Raw genomic sequence first — 20,775 nt, forward strand, 5'->3', positions numbered from 1 at the left:
GACTTGCCATGAATTTAAATGTATCAAGAAATCTGATATGAGTAATAGGAGATGTGTGAATTGTTTTTGTGAATGAAATGTATTTCTGATCCGTGTTTGGAATTGCTGAGATACTTCCAGAAGTCTTTGAGAGTTCCTTGATAAATAGATGTGTATCATAATGAGCGTTGTTATGAAGAAAGACAGGAATGAAAGAGGGGAGTTGATAATTAATATTACAACTTTGATGAGCCGGACCTCTATATTTACCAGTGAGATGACAATGGTCTCTAACCTTTAGACCTTTACCAATTTTCTCCTCACAAATATGACAGACATTGTTTTTTATAAATTCCCTTTTTTCTTTACTTGTTAAGGACATTGGTTTATTGGTTTCTCTCATTATCTTGGTTAATCGAACACAGTCTTTTTCTAGTCGTTTCACAAACTCCTCTGGGGTATTTGAGCCTCTATACATCTCTAACTTGTTGTATTTATCACCAACGGATGATTTGATATAATAACAAAAACCACAAGGAGTATGTTTTTGATATTTATTTGTGTATGATTCTTTTGGATCTTGAGAAGCAGTATCAATTTTTTCTAAAATACTTTCAAAATCAGCATATATAACAAATGGATGTTTGATCTTTTTATTTTCATCTTTGAATGTGATCTTTGAGCCTTCTTTAGGCATATTGATTACCGTTGATTTATGTTCGCCACAATAATTTGAATGTTTATCTAATCTTTCTTGTGAATTGAAGAAGTTAAGACAACGCAAACAAATATATATTTTATTTGTTCTCTTACAGACTTGTGGTTTTATTAATTTAGCAATATCTTTGATGTATGTATAATGTGAATTTTCGTCTGAATTAAAATATAGAAGATTAATATGAGTTTGTTTACAATTGTCAGAAAGCTTTAAAACCTGAATGTTGTTTGTTTCTGTTAGACCATAAACATTAACTGATAAATTATTCATCTTTTCAAATTTAGGAATATCATTTAAAGTCATCGGAAACTTTAGATCTTTCGTATTTAATGTATTCTCATATTTTTTATAATGAGATACTCTTTCATCATGAAAATGTGGAGGATGTAAGTGTGCTAAAATAGACCAGAGAAAACATTTATTGTCTTTATTTTTGATATTGATAACTGCTTTTCTATTTTTGATAACACTGGGTAAATCAATGTAAGAAGAAGCTTTTAGAGGATCTGATTTAAGAATATGAATGTCTATGTAAATAATTTTTCCTATATTGAATCCACTTCCTACGATTGAATTATCCACATCTTGCTCTTGTTTAATAAGTTCATCATAGACTCCTGATGTTTTAAAATCTTGATATGAAGATATAAAGTGTGGCTCAGTTCTCATGTATGGTGCATCTATAACTCCTTCATCCTTTGTCATTTCTAATTTTACTCCCATATAAAATTTAAGTGGTTTCATTTCCTTTAGTGTTTTTTCAATCAACGTTTGAACAGCAGGTTTAACTATTTCTACAGCATCAACTATAGACTCTGGTTCAGGAGGTTTGAAGTTAAAGACTCTTATTTTAATATGTCCTTTGAATGCTCCATCAGAGTTTTTAGTTGTGATAAAATTTGATAAATGTAGATTTGTTTTAAGATGTATTTTGAAGCCTTTCTTGAGGATATTTTTATTACATGTAGAACAGTGTTTTGTTTCAGGTGGAAGAGGGGAAAGTTTGTTTAAAATGTTGTATGTATGTTTTGCGGTGAGAATATGTTGTTTATAATATTTTACTTCCTTCTCGCAAGTATCACAATAAACCATATTTATAGCGTGAGAAAACGTGGTGTTTTATATATATCACTGTGCTTAAAATAAAACACTTTTGAGCTTTACAGCTCCGTTTTATATATATCGCTGTGCTTAAACTAAAACACTTTTTCACTCAGAATCATCTAAGTCATAACTATCACATGAATACTCAGAATCATACTCAGAGTCATCAATAAAGCTACTCTCATAACTATCATTTGAGCACAAACTATTAGTATCATAACTATCATCTGTGTTCAATGAAATACTATCATCACCATCGTCCAAGTTCAATGAAATACTATCATCACTATCGTCTGAGTTCAATGAAATAGTAAAATCTTCACTGCTGTATTGACTCATATTTAATTAGCAAGAAAAATATTCCCATCAATATCTATATACTTTCTTTCATTAACAGATTCAATCTCTACAATTTTTATATCAAAAGTTATCTTTAAATAATCTCTAACTATCATAGAACGAAATGACATTTCACCAGAAATATTAACATCATTCATTTTACTTAGATCTACACCCTTTGGATTATTAAAGAAAATACAAATGTCTCCTCTAGAATTATTAATGGTCTTATCATTCTTTTTCAAAGTATCGTGGTCAATCACTTTTTCAAGCTTTGAATAAATTGCCAGGAGTAGAGGAGAAACTTTTGTTAGATTTACTTTAATGGATGTCTTTCCAGGTATAGTTAGAGCTCTTCCTTTAAATGAAATAGAGGGGCTCATGTTATTTTCCATAACTGGTTTTACCCAAAAATTTCCATATTTATCTTTGTTCAATTTAACATCTTTGACATATTTTTCTATATCTTCCACCGAAGTAGAGATTGATTGAAATTTGTCTTTTGTGCTTTGAAACATTGTATTTATTAATGAATAAACTTGCGTTTAGTTTAAGTAAAAATTTACCACATAAATATGATAAGTTCTGAAGGATATTTAGAATTTCCAGACTCTCCATATGATAAATTAGAGAATTGTCCGGCTTGTGATAGAGTGGGGCTTAATGATGAGGATTCATATAAACAATGTATTTTCTGTGATTTAATTTTAATTAATGATAATAAGAAATATAAAAAAATATATAACTCTTTTAAATTAGAACCAAAAATGAATTACTTTACAAGATTAATAAGAGAGATGAATGTTAAGTATTGTGATGATAATACACCATTTCTTTCAAGGGAAGAGACTAATTGTATTGAGGAAATGTATAAGGGTTTAATGATATTTATTATTCAAAATAATTTTAATGGAAATGTTAATACAAGATACTATATAAATAAAATAATGGATTATTTTGAAATTAAACCCGAACTCAGGATAAAATATAGAGTTTCTCAAATAGCTCAAAAAAAGTTGGATAACTTGTTTTCCAAATATATAAATGAATGATTTTTTACCCGTTTGGGAAAATAAGATAAAATTTAATAACCATAAAAACATTCCAAATTCATTGAGATGTCTAATAGTTGGTTCAAGCGGATGTGGAAAAACCTGTTTACTTTTAAAGATGCTCCTTGGTTCTAATTTTTTAGATTATGATAATTTAATAATTTTTACAAAGTCAAGTTTTCAACCCGAGTATCAACTACTCTCACAGGGTTTTAATGCGGGTCTTAAAAAGGAAGACATTATCGGTTTATTTAAACTTCAAAACAAACTAAATGATTATAATATTGATGATATAATACAATTATTTTGTGATACACAGAAATCAAAATCGAAACCCATAACTTGTATTCTCAGTGATAATACGGATGATATACCTTCACCTCAAGATTTAGATAAATCAAAAAAGAACCTTGTCATCTTTGATGATTGTGTTAATGAGAGAAACCAAACAGTAATGGATAGCTACTATACAAGAGGGAGACATTCTTCTTGTAATTGTATATATCTTAGTCAATCATATTTTCAACTCCCTCGACGCTCAATAAGAAACAATGCCAATACTTTTATTTTATTTAAGTTAAATTCAATAGATGTAAATAATTTTTGGAGAGATAATTGCTCTACGTTATGTAGTAAAAAAGAATTTGAAAATTATATGAAACACACGATTGGAAAATATAAATATATTGTTGTGAAACAAGATGAGATACTAAATGATATTTTTCAATACTAAATGAATACCGAAGAAAGAGAAAGAAAGTTTAAGGAACATCAACAATTAGTTTCAAAAGTTGTTAAACAACAGGAAGAGATAAAGAAGAAACGGAAACAGAAACTAACTGGTGAAGAAGCCTTTGAAAGAAAACAAGAGAAATTCTTTAAACCACTTTTGAAAACTCAACACCCTACAGTTCCCACGGTAGAATTTACTCCGAAAAAACTTCAAATGCTCAAAGATTTTAGTCAGATAACAAAACAAGAACTTGGTGAATTAGAATATGATGACGAGGGATTATTTCGGAAACTTGAGCAGGTAAATCAACCCCCTAATTATGTTGTGGAAGCTCTTCAAAACAATGAATATTCTGCGGGTTCAAAAACCAGAGCAGGTCTCATTCCAACAGAAGAACCAGCAGTGTTTCATCTTGTGGAAGAAAAGGTATTGATATTTAATGATGAATTGATGTTCTTGAGTTCTACTCAACCAAATGTTAAATTAACTCCAAGATTAATGTTTCTTCTAACAAACCCCGGATTCAGCGGTTCAAAATATTTTGAGGAACCACTTGATATGGAAAGAGAGGAAGATAGGGTATATATTGAGTTGTTAAATACACTTGATTATGGAGTTTCTGTTGCTGGTAAAAGTAAGAAGAATGAGAAGGAGAAACATATTATTGATGCTTTAAGTAAGCTTGGTTCGGGTGTTAGTTTTCTTCCAAATGACCCATCACAATTAGTTAATAGGCTATTATTGTTATTAGGTAGTAAGAAGGCTGGAAACAACAATTGTTTTAATGAATCCTCAGCCATTTTAGATCAGTTGATGAACATGAAAATAATTAATAAATGTCAATACAAAGATATTTTATTAGATATTAAATAAGATGAGAAGCACAATTCTTAGTTTTAATTTCACAACGAGCGATTACACAGCTTCATTCCCTTACCCACTACAACTTGACCCCCTTACCTCATATGAGGCATCTTTGTTGTCAATGGAAACTTACAATACCCTTTTTAATATCACAGAGAAAAACAACAAGTTTAGTTATAATCCAGGCACTGCCTACAAAACTATAACTGTTTCACCTGGAGCTTACGAGATTTCTCAAATATCTTCAGAAGTCTCTCGCCTTATGAAAGAAAAAGGTGATGAACCAAAAAATATTGTAATAGATATTCAAACACACACTTCAAAATCAACTATTAAACTGAAAAATAATTATAAAGTTGATTTCACGATTGAAAATTCGTTCAGAGAGCTATTGGGTTTCTCTTCAAAAAAGATTGAAAATAACGGGACGTTTTACAGTGATAATGTTATCCAAATATCCTCCGGTATAAATTCAGTATTAATTCATTGTGATTTGATTGATGGTGCTTATAACGATGGAATAAGAACAAATACAATATTTTCATTCAGTGCATACTCAACCCCGATTGGTTATAAATTTAATATGGAACCAAAAAATCTTGTCTATTTACCTGTGTCAGGAAAAACCATATACAGAGTAAATTTTAGGATAACCGACCAAGATAATCGTATGATATCCTTTAATGATGAAATTATATCCATCAGAATTCACCTACGTGAAGTTTTTCAATAAATAAATAATGGTTATTGTAAGAAAACACGAGTTGGGAAAATATAAAATAATTACAGGGGAGGGCATGTTCCTTTCACCAGACTATACAAGGTATGTGGGTAAAGGATACTATAAACCTAAGAGACAACGGGGTGTGGGTCATCAATTTCGAAATAAAGGAGATGGGATAATTGATACTCTAATGGGTATTGGTTCAACCATTCTTAAACATAAAGACCTAATTGGTTCAACTGCTTCTCTCATGGGAAATGTAGCAGGTGTTGTAAAGAGTATAAAAGATGCTCAAAAGGAGTCCCATAAATTACAAGCAATCAAAGAAATTAAAAAAGGTAAAACTCAACTATCTTCACAAGAACGACAAAAAATCATTAAAATACTTGGGTCAGGGTTTCAACAATTTTAATACTATATAAATACAAGTATGGAAGCGATTGATAGTATCTATGATTTGGATGATACGATTATCATTTCAAACTCTACTAAAAAGGAAGACTATTTTAAGGTAAATGCTATTACAGGAACCGACTGGAATTCAAACGGAACAAAAAGTTTTGAAATAAATAATCAACAAACTTACTTGAATATAGCTGATAGTTTCTTGCTGTGTAAATTTAAATTCACTAAGGCTGCGAATAATACTAATGCTACACTCGTAAATGATTTCTTCTGGAAAATGTTTGACAGTGTTCGCCTGTATATTGGAACACAAGAGGTTGAAGCGGTTGATTATGTCTCTGCTACATCTGAAATGATGAAATTTACACTATATTCGTTTGGTGATAGAATGGGTAAGGGAGCTGTTGAAGGCTTTATTCCTGATATGTCAACGGGAACAAACACAGACCCTGGTTATAGTCAAAGGAAGTCAATGTATAATGATGACGCAAAAGCTGAGAATAGTTTTACCGTAGCAGTACCTCTTAAAGGTATATTTGGATTTTGTGATTATGATAAAGTTTTGTATGGTCTTAAAATTAGATTTCAACTACAAAGGAATGATAATGTAAATAGATTGCTTTTTGGGGTTGAAAATGCTTTTGGCGACAATAATAAATTTGTTATTAATGATTTGTGTTGGTATATCAATGAATATACTCCTAATCTTAAAACGGAGGAGATGTTAAATAGAAGACTTAACTCAAAGAAACCGCTAAATGTATCATACCTTAAAAGAAGATGTCAACACGTTAAACTGGAACACACTACCTACACTTGGAATTTGGGTGTTCTTGAAGGAAAGCCACGATACCTATGGCTCATTTTTAAAAAAACAGATGGAGAGGAGGGTACTAATAAGAATAATGCGCTGAGTGATAATGCTAAGGTGAAACAACTTCGGGTTTCTCTTGATGGCACATTTTATCCGCGAGATAGATTGGAAATTGATTGGGAAAAAAATGATTATGCGGAAGCCTACAAGTCCTACCAAAAAGTGTGTGAAAGTAATGGTAATAATGATCCTATTTTGGATATGGTTGCATTTAAAGGTTTATATACAATCTACGCAATTGACCTGAGTTCTCAAAAGGAAACTATAAAGTCTAATCGAGTGGATACTTCTCTATACATTGAAAGAGGGGAGAATGAAGAAGTTGATGCTTATTGTTTGCTTTTGGAGGAAACAGAATTACAGATTAATACAGATAATGGTGTTATGATTAATATCACATAGGTTTTTTCTCATAAATAAATGGTAGGGGTATATGTTAATCAAATCAATCTTAATAAATTAACATCTTGTATTCAAAATCAAAAGCCTTGTATTATTAATGTTAATACAATTCAAAGAAAAGGAGCTGTAAGAATTGATGTTTTACTCACACACACACAAGTAAAAACACTAAATGATGTTGGATCACTTAAAATTAAAATGACGAAACCTATGTTAAAGAAATATTCAATAGACGAGTCAAGAGGAGGATTTCTCCCGTTTCTAATTCCTTTATTTGCTGGTTTAAGTGCGGCGGGAGCATTGACTGGTGGTATTTCAGCAGCGGTAAAAACTGCTAACGAAAGGAAGGCACAACTAAAAGCTCAAAAAGAATTGGAAAGACATAACAAGGAGTTGGAGAAACAAATTAGTGGAAGTGGTGTAATTGTAGATTTTGCTCAAAAACTTGAAAGTCTACCTGATAAAGCTAGATTGTTGGTTGGAGATATGCTTTCCTCTATCGCTCAAGCGGGTGTTAAACTAACTAAACGGGGTAATGGATTGTATCTTTCTCATAAATAAATGGATAAATGGTTTAAACAATTTGGAAAGAATACAACGTCAAATATAGAACTAGCTAAGTATTGTAAAACACTAAAAATTGATAATGTGGTTATTTGTATGAGAGATGAATTAATACATATAAATAAGAATACAAAGAATATTATTATGAATTTAGACACACAGAATGGTTCTCATTGGGTTTGTATTCATAATAGTCAGGATAAATATTATTTTGATAGTTATGGTATGCCACCACCTGTTGAAGTAATACAATTCTTACAGAATGGTGTTTATCAAACATTTCAAGTTCAAGAAATTAATTCTAAATGTTGTGGTCAATTATGTTTATATGTATTATTTCAACTCAACAATAATGAAAATTTTTATGATATCATTTTTAATCTAATATAAATGACTTATGTTGGAAAAGATGGTTCTATCTTTGGAAAATCTTCTCAGGATATTGATTTATCAAATTATTATACAAAGGCACAGGCTGAACGACAAAAATATAGTATAAGTAAAAATATTAATATGAAGAATACTTATAAATTAATCAATTATCCAAACCCTACAGATGCGAATGACTTAATTAGATTCAGTGATTTATCACACTTGTTAAATAAAACAGCACGTTTTGTGAAACAAGTAAAATTTACAACCACAACACCTGGTTATACTGACCATACACCTTTCCTCATTGAATTTAACTACCTGCTTACAATTGAATTTTATAAAGAAGGACATTTAGTTAATATGCGAATTAATAAATGGGGGTATGATATGCCTGATTTAGGGTATAATTGGTCTTTTTCAATAAACTTAGAAGACCTACATGATTTAAATCGGTCTCGTAAAGAAGAATATTATCCACTTGGTGAAGATAAGGATTTATGTGGAAGTACAATTAGTAAACAACAAATACGTGATTTTAAGAAAATAAAAATATATGATAGTATAGCGATGGTTCGCATGACAAAGAAGGAAGGTAATGAGATAAGGATAGAAAGCCGAGGAATACAAACCGATTTGGTAGTGGGAAGATGGGGTGGTATTACCTGTCATAATATTAATCTCACATATATTTCTGATACATAAATGGCAGGAAGAAGACTACAAGAGAATTATAATTTTTGTATTCAAGGATACCTACAAGAAAAGGGTGCTCGGTTTTACATACCGTACGAATTGGAACATACACATGGAAATTTTGTCATTAAAAACTGGCCTTATACTGATATTGTTAAACCCACAAATAGAGACTTGTTTAAAGTATTAAATAAAAATGAACTTCTCAAAGTTATGAAATATAAAACTCTTTTAGAAATCGTCAACAAATCTTATTGGTATCCTATTATGAGAAAAATAATTATAGATACAAGAATATCTCAAAATCCAGATGAGTATATGTATAATATTATTTGGGACTCAAGCTCAAGGGTTGTAAGGGCTAAGGAAGGAATTGAAGAAGAGAAGGAGGAAAGAGAGAAAAAGGAGAAGGAGGAAAGGGAGAGGGAGGAGAAGGAGGAGAGGGAGAAAAAGGAGGAGGAGAGGGAGAAAAAGGAGAAGGAGGAAGGAGAGAAAAGGGAGAAGGAGGAAAGAGAGAAAAAGAAGAAGGAGGAGAGGGAGAAAAAGGAGAAGGAGGAGAGGGAGGAAAGGGAGCAAAGAGAGAGGGAGGAAAAATATAAAAAGATGGAAATCAGTGAGATTCGTAAAAGATTGAGTGTATTACAGCAAATAAATCAATCTCAACGCACCGAAGAGGAAATTAAAGAATTAACAACTCTTATGAAGATAATGGTTTCAAAAATAACAACGTCAATGTCTTCAATTTCAGGGAGGAGATTTAAACGAGAAAGTGGTGAAGAAGAAGAAGAAGAAGAAGAAGGAAAAGATTATGTGATTGATGATGTTGGTGTCATTGACTTTAGTTAGTTTTTATTTGTAAATAAATGGAGGAGAGAGTGAAGGCATTCCTTAGGATTCTTTATGTTTTAAAAATAAAGATTGAAATGTATATGTTGAAAACCAAAAAGGTTTTGATACTCTGTCAGAATTTTTCTGATAAATAAATATGAGTTATTGTCTCAAATGTAAAAAGAAAACTAAATCTAAAAATATCTCTTATGTTAAAGCTAAAAATAATAGAGTTTATCAAAAAGGAATATGTCAAGTATGTGGCTCTAAAAAGTGCCAATTCATCTCTCCTAAAAGAGGAGGAGACATACAAAAGTTTCTGTCAGGAAGTAAATTTACAACAACTGGAATTCCAGGGGAATTACACCTTCCAGGGTATTCTTTCTGTGGTCCAGGAACAAACTTGGATAAAAGATTAGATGAGGCTGACAATCCTAAACCTTGGTCTAAACCTACAAATAGGGTTGACGAAGTGTGTATGAAGCATGATATTGCTTATGGGAAAACCACTACGTTGACTGAAAAACATAAAGCCGACAGCGAAATGTTGTATAATTTGTCTTTGATACAAAATCCAACGTTGAGAGAGAAAGTTGATAGGTTTATTGTGAGAAATTTGATAAATGCTAAATTGAAACTTGGTCTTGGTTATTCCTCAAAAAACTATTAGGCTCTAATGATGCCATCAAGACTGAGGAGCTTTTGGCTGAAGAATTACACAAACCTATAATCACAAAGTTTAAAAGAAGGAAGGTTTATTCTAAATACACTGACCACATATGGTCCGCTGATTTAATTGAATTGAATAATGACAGGGGATACAGGTATGCTTTAACCGTTATTGATTTGAGGAGTAGATTTGCCTGGGTTGTCCCTTTAAAAAATAAAAGGGGTGATACTTTAATGTTAGCCTTTAAGCTAATATTTGATCGGGATAAAAGGAAACCAAAGAAGTTATGGACTGATGAGGGAACAGAGTTCTATAACAAAATATTCATGAAATTTCTTAAGGGGAAGGGTATTAAATTATACAGCACCTTTAATGAAGGAAAGGCAGTTGTTATTGAGCGTTTTAATCGTACTTTAAAAGAGAAATTATATAAAAAATTCACACAACTCGGTTCTCAAAAATGGGTGTATTTAATTCAGGATATTGTAGATAATTACAATAATACAGTTCATTCATCAACACAATCAAAACCATCAGAAACATTTACAAAATTAGAATATGAAAAGGAGATTAATTTGAGAAAGCCCAAGTTTAAAGTTGGTGATATTGTAAGAATATACAAATGGAAAAGTCATTTTGAGAAAGGTTATACACAAAAATGGACTCGTGAATTATTTAAAATCATTGATGTAATGGATACAGTCCCTTGGACCTACAAATTATATGATTTAAATGGAGAAGAAATCTTGGGTTCATTTTACTCACAAGAATTACAAAAAACACAAGTAAGCAGATAATACCCTTGAAAATAATAAATAAATAAATAAAATGTAATGGGGATACGTTTTTAAATCTGTGAACCCCAAACACAGAATCCCACAACTTTTTAGTTGGGGCTTAACTTTTGTGTGTGTATAATGGGGATACGTTTTTAAATCTGTGAACCCCAAACACAGAATCCCACAACTTTTTAGTTGGGGCTTAACTTTTGTGTGTGTATAATGGGGATACGTTTTTAAATCTGTGAACCCCAAACACAGAATCCCACAACTTTTTAGTTGGGGCTTAACTTTTGTGTGTGTATAATGGGGATACGTTTTTAAATCTGTGAACCCCAAACACAGAATCCCACAACTTTTTAGTTGGGGCTTAACTTTTGTGTGTGTATAATGGGGATACGTTTTTAAATCTGTGAACCCCAAACACAGAATCCCACAACTTTTTAGTTGGGGCTTAACTTTTGTGTGTGTATAATGGGGATACGTTTTTAAATCTGTGAACCCCAAACACAGAATCCCACAACTTTTTAGTTGGGGCTTAACTTTTGTGTGTGTGTGTATGTGCGAGTGAGTCATAATAATATACAAACCCTAACCCAACCCAAGCCCTAACCCAACCCCATCCCTAACCCAAACCCATCCCTAACCCAACCCATCCCTAACCCAACCCCATCCCTAACCCAACCCCATCCCTAACCCAACCCCATCCCTAACCCAACCCCATCCCTAACCCAACCCCATCCCTAACCCAACCCCAACCCTAACCCAACCCCATCCCTAACCCAACCCCATCCCTAACCCAACCCATCCCTAACCCTCACATTCAAAATCCCAACCCTAACCCAATCCCATCCCTAACCCAACCCCAACCCTAACCCTCACATTCAAAATCCCAACCCTAACCCAACCCATCCCTAACCCAACCCCATCCCTAACCCAACCCCATCCCTAACCCAACCCCAACCCTAACCCTCACATTCAAAATCCCAACCCTAACCCAACCCCATCCCTAACCCTCACATTCAAAATCCCACCCAAACCCTAACATAATCTTTCTTTTCTTCTTTTTTAAATACGTATTTCTTTTTTTTTTTTCCTCTTCCTCCAATTCTGTCTTTCAAGGCTTTTAAGTTTGAAGAAGTAGAAATGGGAAGAAAGAATTTTCCAGCATTTTCTTCCTCGAACTTTCTTGATATTGCTTAAATCAAGCGTCATTAAATAAAGAACATTGTTCATTGCTTTAGAATCCAAAGAGTCTCCAAGAGGAACCCCACAGGTAGAGTCTCCAAAATAAAACCAACTTTCCAAGTTCCCAAGGTATAACCACATTCCTGTTGAGCCTCCAAGATAGGTATCACATTCCGAGTCATCAAAACAAAACCCCCATTCCGAGTCTCCAAAAATATAACCATCTTTCCAAGTCCCCAAGGTAAAACCACAATTTTCAGAAATATTGGGGGTTTCCGTGATAAGTCTCACATAGTATAACTGCGGACCATCAGGGAAAGCTTCCCTTTCCCAATTTTTTAGGGTTTCTATGATGTGTCTCACATAGTATAACTGCGGACCATCAGGGAGAACTCTCCTTGCCCAATTTTTTAGGGTTTCTATGATGTGTCTCACATAGTATAACTGCGGACCATCAGGGAGAACTCTCCTTGCCCAATTTTTTAGGGTTTCTATGATGTGTCTCACATAGTATAACTGCGGACCATCAGGGAGAACTCTCCTTGCCCAATTTTTTAGGGTTTCTATGATGTGTCTCACATAGTATAACTGCGGACCATCAGGGAGAACTCTCCTTGCCCAATTTTTTAGGGTTTCTATGATGTGTCTCACATAGTATAACTGCGGACCATCAGGGAGAACTCTCCTTTCCCAATTTTCAGAAATTTGTGGGTCTCCAATGTATGACTTGTATTCTGGCTCATCAAGGTAGAACTTGTTCAGTGGGTTTTGTTTTGATAACTCACAACAAGTATCATCATGGTAAAACTCTTTTTCAGGATTTTGTGGATCTCCAAGGTATAACTCTTTGGCTGGGTCATCAAGGTAGAACTCGTTCTGGGGGTCTTGGTTGTTCAAAATGTCTTCAAACAAAAAAATAACTTCATCCCAAGTTGTGTTAAAAGCAGAATTTTCATTTCGTATCTCAGATACAATTTCCTGTGAAAGAAAATAACAATGTATTAATTTAATACAATATTTTTTATTTGTATAAATCAAGCTCTATGAATATTAAAATAAACTTTGTTAACTCTTACACGAGTCTCATCTTAAAAAAAAAAAAAAAAAAAAAAAAAAAAAAATTAAATAAATAAATAAATAAATAAACAAACTTACCTCCATTGATAAGAGGTTCGAGTCCAGTTCATCAATCTGAAGGTTGAGTTCTACACAGGTAGTAGGACTCCATGGAATAGCAAAGTTATCCCATTCCATTTCGGCATAGTAGTCCATTCTCAAGTGAAGCAGAAAGCGTGTTTGAAAAAGCCTGTGTGGTCGGTGCCTTTTATAAGGACTGGGTGTGTCTTCCTGTGGAAATTCCCTGGGCGTGTCTTAACTGGAAATGATGTGATGGAAATTCCCTGAAAATGATGTAATGTATTACCTGGAAATGATACAATGCTGAAGAGTTTATAAAGTGGGTGGGACTTAGCAAAAATGGGAGGAGCTTAGCAAAAGTGGGCGGGGCTTAGTAAAAAGTGGGCGTGGCTTAACAAAAAGTGGGCGGGGCTTAGTAAAAAATGGGCGTGGTTTACCAAAAAGTGGGCGGAGCTTACCAAAAAATGGTATGTGGCACTGGAGGCGCTCAAGCAAGAACATTGAGGGAGGTTTACCATTTTATCTTAGCTCAGTTAAAATATCTTAATAAAGAACCAAACTCAAACATATTTTTTGTTAATATATTAGATGGTGAAGAGAGTTGTAGGAGAATTAAATTATTTCCCACGCATAAACAAATATTTGTAGGGTCGTTGTTTGAGTGGGTTATATTCACCAGATGATATTAAGAGTAAAAGGTTAAAAGGTCCATGAGGTCAGAAGGATCACAGGTGTTTAAGTGGTCTAATGAATAAGGATAACATGTCAAAAGGTTAGAAGGTTCGTAAAGAACAGGGTGAGAGAAATATAGGTGTTTAGGGGCAATGAGGGAGGGAAAGAATTAATATGGAAGTGAATGGGTCAATGTTTGAGTGGGTCAAAGATTAATCTGCCAGATGATATGTAGAAGAAGGATGATAGGTCTATAAGAGAAAACAAATATTTGTAGTGTTTGAGTGGTCTAATGAACAACATTAAGGATAGGTACTACAGACAAAAGGTTCATAAAGATGAGGGTGGGAGAAATAAAGGTGTTTATGATTTTTGAAAAAGACAAGGGGGTAAATGACATTAGATAGGGATTTCCCATGTTAAACGGAGGTGTCCCAGAAGCAACATTATTACACTACTGACCCCACAAGGGGCGAGATGGTGTACGGAGACAGTGGACTCGCGTCCATCTGCCGTCAGCACACGAGCATGCTCGGGATTAGCCTGGAGTACCTGCGCCTTATCCACAAAGGGGTCGTACTTGCTCGTGCGCACCGCTCGTTTGATTGAGATAAGCCGGCCCCGGCTCAGCGAGCCAGCTGGGTAAAGATCGGATACTACCCGAGCTTCTAGGGTGGTGGAACAGTCGCTCGTGAGGAGTCTGGTTGGTGGCCGTACATAGGAGAGCCCGGATCGAGTTCAGAGCCGCAGGTAGCGACCAAGCCCATTTATCGAGACCCCGGCCGAGGGTCCGGAGGCTTAGAGTGACGGCCCTCCATATAATCCCATTGAAGCGTTCGATCTGCCCATTCGCGTGGGGTCTGTACGGTGTGGTGTAACTCGAAGCAACATTATTTTGGAGCAAATAACCCCTCACCTCCTGCGACAGGAACACCGCACCCCGATCGGTATGCATGTAGGCCGGATACCCAAACATAGAAAACATATTCTGCAGGCACCGTATGACAGTGGCAGCCGTCATATCCCCACACGTATAAGCAAAGGGGAATCGCGAGTACTCATCAACGATAGTGAGCAGATAACGAGAGTTGCTCGACACCGTCAGCGGTCCTTTGAAATCCATCGCCAATCTCTCCCACGGTCTAGTAGCCCTAACCAGCGACCCCATGGGAGGGTTGTAAAAACGCGGTTTGAGTTCCGCACATATAGCGCAGTCACGGCAGATCCGGCGGATGTCCTCAACCGAGTACGGCAGATTACTACTACGCACAAAATGAGCGAAACGCGTCACCCCCGGATGACACATAGTGTCGTGCAGAGTGCGCAGCCCCTCCAAAGTTATGATCCCCGCGCACGTAGCCGGCCTCGATAAGGCGTCGGCGACCAGGTTATCCTTCCCCGGGCGGTATTTGATGGTGTAGCAGAAGTCGGCGAGTTCGATACGCCAGCGAGTGATTTTCTCATTCTTAATACGTTGAGCATGCAAGGTGTCGTACATGAACGCAACGCTTTGTTGGTCCGTGATGATTTGGAAGCATCGCCCGATTAAGTACGGTCGCCACCGCCGAATCGACTCGACGATCGCGTACGCTTCCTTTTCGACAGACGAATGCCTCCGCTCAGCAGAGGTGAGAGTCCGCGAAAAGAAAGCCACCGGGCGCCCCCCTTGGGAGAGAGTCGCCGCTATCGCATGATCCGAGGCATCACTTTCTACGACGAAAGATTCGCTCTCGTCGATTGTCGCCACAGCGGTGCCAGCGATGTCGGCCTTAAGGCCCCCGAAGGCCGCGAAGGCGGCCGGGCTCATGGGGAACGTGTCGCAGGCCACAAGGGGGCGGAGCTTCGCGGAGAAATTTTGCACCCACTTCGAATAGTGGGCGAACAGCCCGAGAGCACGCTTCAGCGAAGCTCGATCGCCAGGCGGGGCCATATCGAGCAAAGGTCGCAGACGCTCCTTATCCGGAGAGACAGAGCCATGGGTCACGGTGTACCCCAGAAGATCTATCGTGCGTTGAGAGTAACGACACTTCACCTCATTCATGGTTAGGCGATACCTATGCGCGACCTCGAGGAAGCGCCTCAGATTAGCATCGTGATGCTCCTGGTCATACCCACAAACCGTAAGATTGTCCAGATAGACGAAGACATCTGTCAAGTTCTCCTTCGTAACGAGGTCGTCCATAGCCCTCTGAAAACAGGAGACCCCGTTCGTTACCCCAAAAGGTAATCGGGTGAACTGGTATAACCTTTGACCCGATTCAAAGGCGGTGTAGATGCGATCAGCCCTAGAGATGGGGATCTGATGATACGCACTACGCAGATCGAGAGTGCTGTAGACGGAGTACTGGGCCACCAGTCGTACTAGCGTGTCCATCCCCGGTAAGGGGTAGGCGTCCAGCTGTGTAAAGCGATTAACCGTCTGTGAGTAGTCGATTACCATGCGCCGGCGATGGGCCTCACTTCGCACCACTAAGACCTAGGCCCGCCACAGCGACCGGCTAGGTTCGATGACACCGTCCTTTAAGAGTTGGGCCGTTTCTTCCGCAATGAATTGCGCGTCCGCTCGTGAGTAGCGCCGCGATTTTACTGCTACAGGAGCGGTCAGTGGTCAGGTTGGGGAACAGCGAAAGAGGCTCAGTTTCCATTTTCGCTAGTGCACATACAGCAAGCGTGTCCGTCCCACCGAATTCAATTTCCAAACGTCCATGTCGCTTAAGGAAATCGTGTCCTAACAGGATGTCGGCACATAAGGCAGGCAAGACCATGAGATGTACATCGGAAAACATGCGTCCGTTTATCACAAGTTTTAATCGACATTCCCCCTTCGTGCTTAGCCGAAGTCCCTGGGAGGCCATGAAGATCCGTCGTGTAGTCCCGATGACCGGCCAACCATGTTGACGCACCAGCCGCTGATCGATGAAACTATCCGTAGATCCTGTGTCAATTAGGGCCCGTGCAAAAATGCCTTCAACCAAGAGAGGGATAATGGCCTGGTCAAGGCCAGAAGATCCGGCAGGTATTGCGCCGTCCGAGCGAGAAGATCGCGCCTCACGCGTGGATCCCACACCGGCTGCAGTTTTCCGGTCGTCGAAGGAGCCTCCGGAGGGCCCCCATGCCAAACGCATAGTTGGACGTGCCGATCCAAGAGCGTGTAATTCGTACGAGCCGCCGTCAGATGGCGCTCGTGTCACGTGCGAAAGATCGCAGTCAACATGTGCTCGATCAAGAGCGTGTAATTCGTACGAGCTGCCATCAGAGGGCGCTCGTGTAACTTGCGAAAGATCGCAGTCAATTGTACTTTCACTGCCGTCAGACGGCGCATGCGCAGGAGCTTTCAAAGCCGGCACTTTTTGTTTGTTTGAGGAAGGCGTTCGAACGCCAGTCAAGGTCGATCGCTCCGCGGCCGGTCGCGTTCGCGACATGTGTTGTGGCGGCCCGATGTATTTCACCAAGGACATGCGTGCAGCCAGGGGCCCGGGAGGAGGAGGACAGCTCATCAAGGCCGGGTGAGGCGCCCCGCTCCGTGCTCGGTCCGCTGGCTCGGCGATTAGCCCGTTCAAGGTCGCGCATGCTCGAGTGCCCCGCGCGGCCTTCTTGCAGACTTTAGCAAAGTGTCCTTTTGTAGAACACAAATGGCATATGGCTTCCCGAGCCGGACATGCTGACCTGGGATGCTGCCGGTTGCCACAAAAGTAACACGTCGCGTTCCGGTCAGGCCTGGGCGGGGCTGCTGTAGCTGCAGCTAGGCCAGAATCCGAGTCCACCTTGGGAGTGGCCAGGGGCTCGGCCGTAGTCGAGTCCGCACCCGTATCCTCGGCGGTAGCCCTCTCCAGTCGCGCGAGTTGAGTAGTCCCCGCAACGATCCGAGAGTAGTCATAAGCGGTGGATTGTTTCCGGCCTCAGTGTAAACGTTGGCCACCCATAGAGCCTCCGCGAACGTTAGGTCAGCTTTCTTCAGGAGCCTGAGTCTCAGATCTGTAGAGCTGATTCCGGAGACGAAAGCGTCTCGGACAAGATCGTCCTGGACTTGCTCGTGTGTCCATACCTCTTGAGTACTGTCCGCGAGGAGGTGCCGCAGCTCCTGAGCGAAGCGGTCGATCGACTCGGTTGGCTGTTGACGTCACGTGGCGAGCAGATGCCGGTTGTACACCACGCTCCGCTTCTTAATGTAGAGTCGCTTTAGCTCTTCCACGGCGGCATCGTACGTCGTACATCGAACGATGCTCCTGTAAACGTTGTGGTCGACTTTGGTCTGTAGCACAGACAGCTTCGTTTCAGCGGTGGGTACGGCATCCTGGGCGCCGAACTGGTTCTCCAGCGTTTTGAGCCAGTGAGCGAACACCGAGCCCGACTCCTCAGCTTGTGGGTCGGAGCCGAGTATCGGTACGTTGATCATCTTGTGTCCCGCCATTTCCGTAGATCTTAATTGAGATTAAGTGTTGTGAAAATCAACCAGATCCACAACTTGTCCCATAGGTAGGTTTAATCTCAATTAGATCTTTGACATCATCCTGTAAAATACAATCATGCAATAGATATCAGGAGGATCTTGGTATCATACTGAGCAGACCGATAATAATAGACAAAGCAAGCGAGTCTTGCATATATGTGCGAGTCTAGCATATACGTACCATTCAAGACTACATGTAAAGTAAATGTCACAGGTGTGGCTCCGCGTCGCGGACGTCCCAGGTTTTATAGACGCCCTTCAGTGGCTGAAGTGAGTAACTCTCCTGGGTTCAACTTTGGTATAATTTCACTACATTCTTGTTTATTTCCTATGGTCACCCCGTTCTCTCCCATCCCACAGTCCTTTGTGCCGCAGAATGTGGCCGCACAACTTCACAGGCACCTTGACCGTGTCGGGCGCTTGCGTTACAAGGATGGCTATGCTTGTGAAGCATGGCGTCTCGGCTGGTTCATGCTAGAGGGAAGCCAGTTGCACTTCTGCCCTCCCGAGCCTACTGCTGAACTCGAACACATCAATCTCCACAAGCTTCAGGAACTTGGTGAGTATTGAGCTGCATGAGGGTGATTTTAACAGTACCTAACCCCACCCCGTCCATTTCCCCTTATAATGCGGCTTGGTGGTGAGTGGATAAAGCCTTGTTGCATTACTCTCACCGTTATGACCTCGAGTTCCATGGGCAGCTCAGGAGAATTTTCCATATCCTGTAACGGAGTGGTGACCTTTCCAGGATTGCTTCTTAACCACGGAAACATTCGCGACTTGCTGTGAGTGGTCCAATGCTCTTTCAAGAGTGTGGGCCTCCACCACCCTCCCCTCTTTCTCTACAATATAAAACGCATTCTCATTACCTCCGCCACCAAAGGTGGATGGAGGTTATGTTTTCAACCCCTGTCTGCCTGTTTGTCTGTCCGTTTGTGAACAAGATATCTCAAAAAGTTGTGGACAGATTCAGACGAAATTTCACATAGAGGTAGCACGTGTGACAAGGACAAAACGATTCGATTTTGGTGAAGATCCGGATTCGGATCCGGTTACCAGAATTTTTAAGTATTCTTCACCATTGGGAGATAGGGCTAACAACGATACATAGCAGGATATCTCAAAAAGTTATGGACGGATTTGAACGAAACTTGGTGGACAGGTTGGGTGTCTGACAAGGACTAATCGAATAGATTTTGGTGAGGATCTGAATATGGATTCGGATATGATAATTATTTGATTTTTTAAGTGATTCTTCGCCATTTGAAGATAGGGCTAAAACCAACATATAGCAGGATATCGCAAAAAGTTATGGACATATTTGGACGAAACTTGTTGGACAGGTTGTGTGTTTGACAAGGAAGAATAGATTAGATTTTGGTGAATACCTGGATCCGGATCCAGCTAGTAGAATTTTTAAAGTGATTCTTCACCATTGAGTAATATGGCCAAAAATGATATATCAGGATATCTCAAAAAGTTGTGGACGGATTTGGACGAAACTTGGTGGAAAGGTTGTGTGTGTGAAAAGGACTAATTGTTTCGAATTTGTTGAAGATCTGAATATGGATTCGGTTAAAATAATTATTTAAATTTTAAGTGATTCTTCACCATTGAGAGATCGGGTGAAAAGCGATATATAACATGATATTTAAAAAAGTTATGGACAAGTTATGAATAAACTTGGCGGATGAGTTGGTTAGGTGACAAGAACAAGCCGATTAGATTTTGGTTCAGGTTCAAATCCAGATCCGGCCTATCAGTGGGATACAAAAGTAAACTGTTCACCAGGCGGAGGTATGCTCTCCACTGAGTGCCGTTCTAGTTCTGAATGTATTTTACATATGGAGCTTCTTTGATTTGCACCATGTTTTACCATGTACCGCTTTAAATACCTTCAGTCTGTAACTTCACCAGCTTGCCGATGCCATCGCAGAGGCTTTCCTTCCCCTTAGGTCTCAGCACTATGTCAGCAGGGAAAGCAAAGCGCCATTCCACAAGGAATTACCAAATTTTGTTTTTAACATATCTCGCTCACTCTCGAGAAGGAACCATCGTGATATTCCCATTATCACTTGTGTGTCTCAGATCTGAACGATTCCCTATTTTATTAGAAAGTAACTCCTCATGCCTAATACACACTATCTTGATATGTTACAGTCCTGGGAGTGCGCGTTTTTTTTTCCCAATCCGCTCTATTTACCAGATGGCAGACCCATGGTTAA

General features: G+C 38.6%; 1 protein-coding gene across 6 annotated transcripts in view; it reads left to right on the plus strand.

Moving 5' to 3' along the window:
- LOC137437722 (arf-GAP with Rho-GAP domain, ANK repeat and PH domain-containing protein 1) overlaps window positions 1–20,775 on the plus strand; it is a 191,189-nt gene that overhangs the window by 122,850 nt on the left and 47,564 nt on the right. For all 6 annotated transcript variants that reach the window (XM_068132286.2, XM_068132288.2, XM_068132289.2 and 3 more), the window contains exon 19: window positions 18,911–19,109. In XM_068132286.2, coding sequence (XP_067988387.2) covers window positions 18,911–19,109 — 199 coding nt within the window. The remainder of the gene's footprint in view (window positions 1–18,910; window positions 19,110–20,775) is intronic.

The sequence above is a fragment of the Myxine glutinosa genome, chromosome 12, assembly GCF_964187855.1.
Source record: "Myxine glutinosa chromosome 12, kmMyxGlut1.1, whole genome shotgun sequence".
Lineage (NCBI taxonomy): Eukaryota > Metazoa > Chordata > Myxini > Myxiniformes > Myxinidae > Myxine > Myxine glutinosa.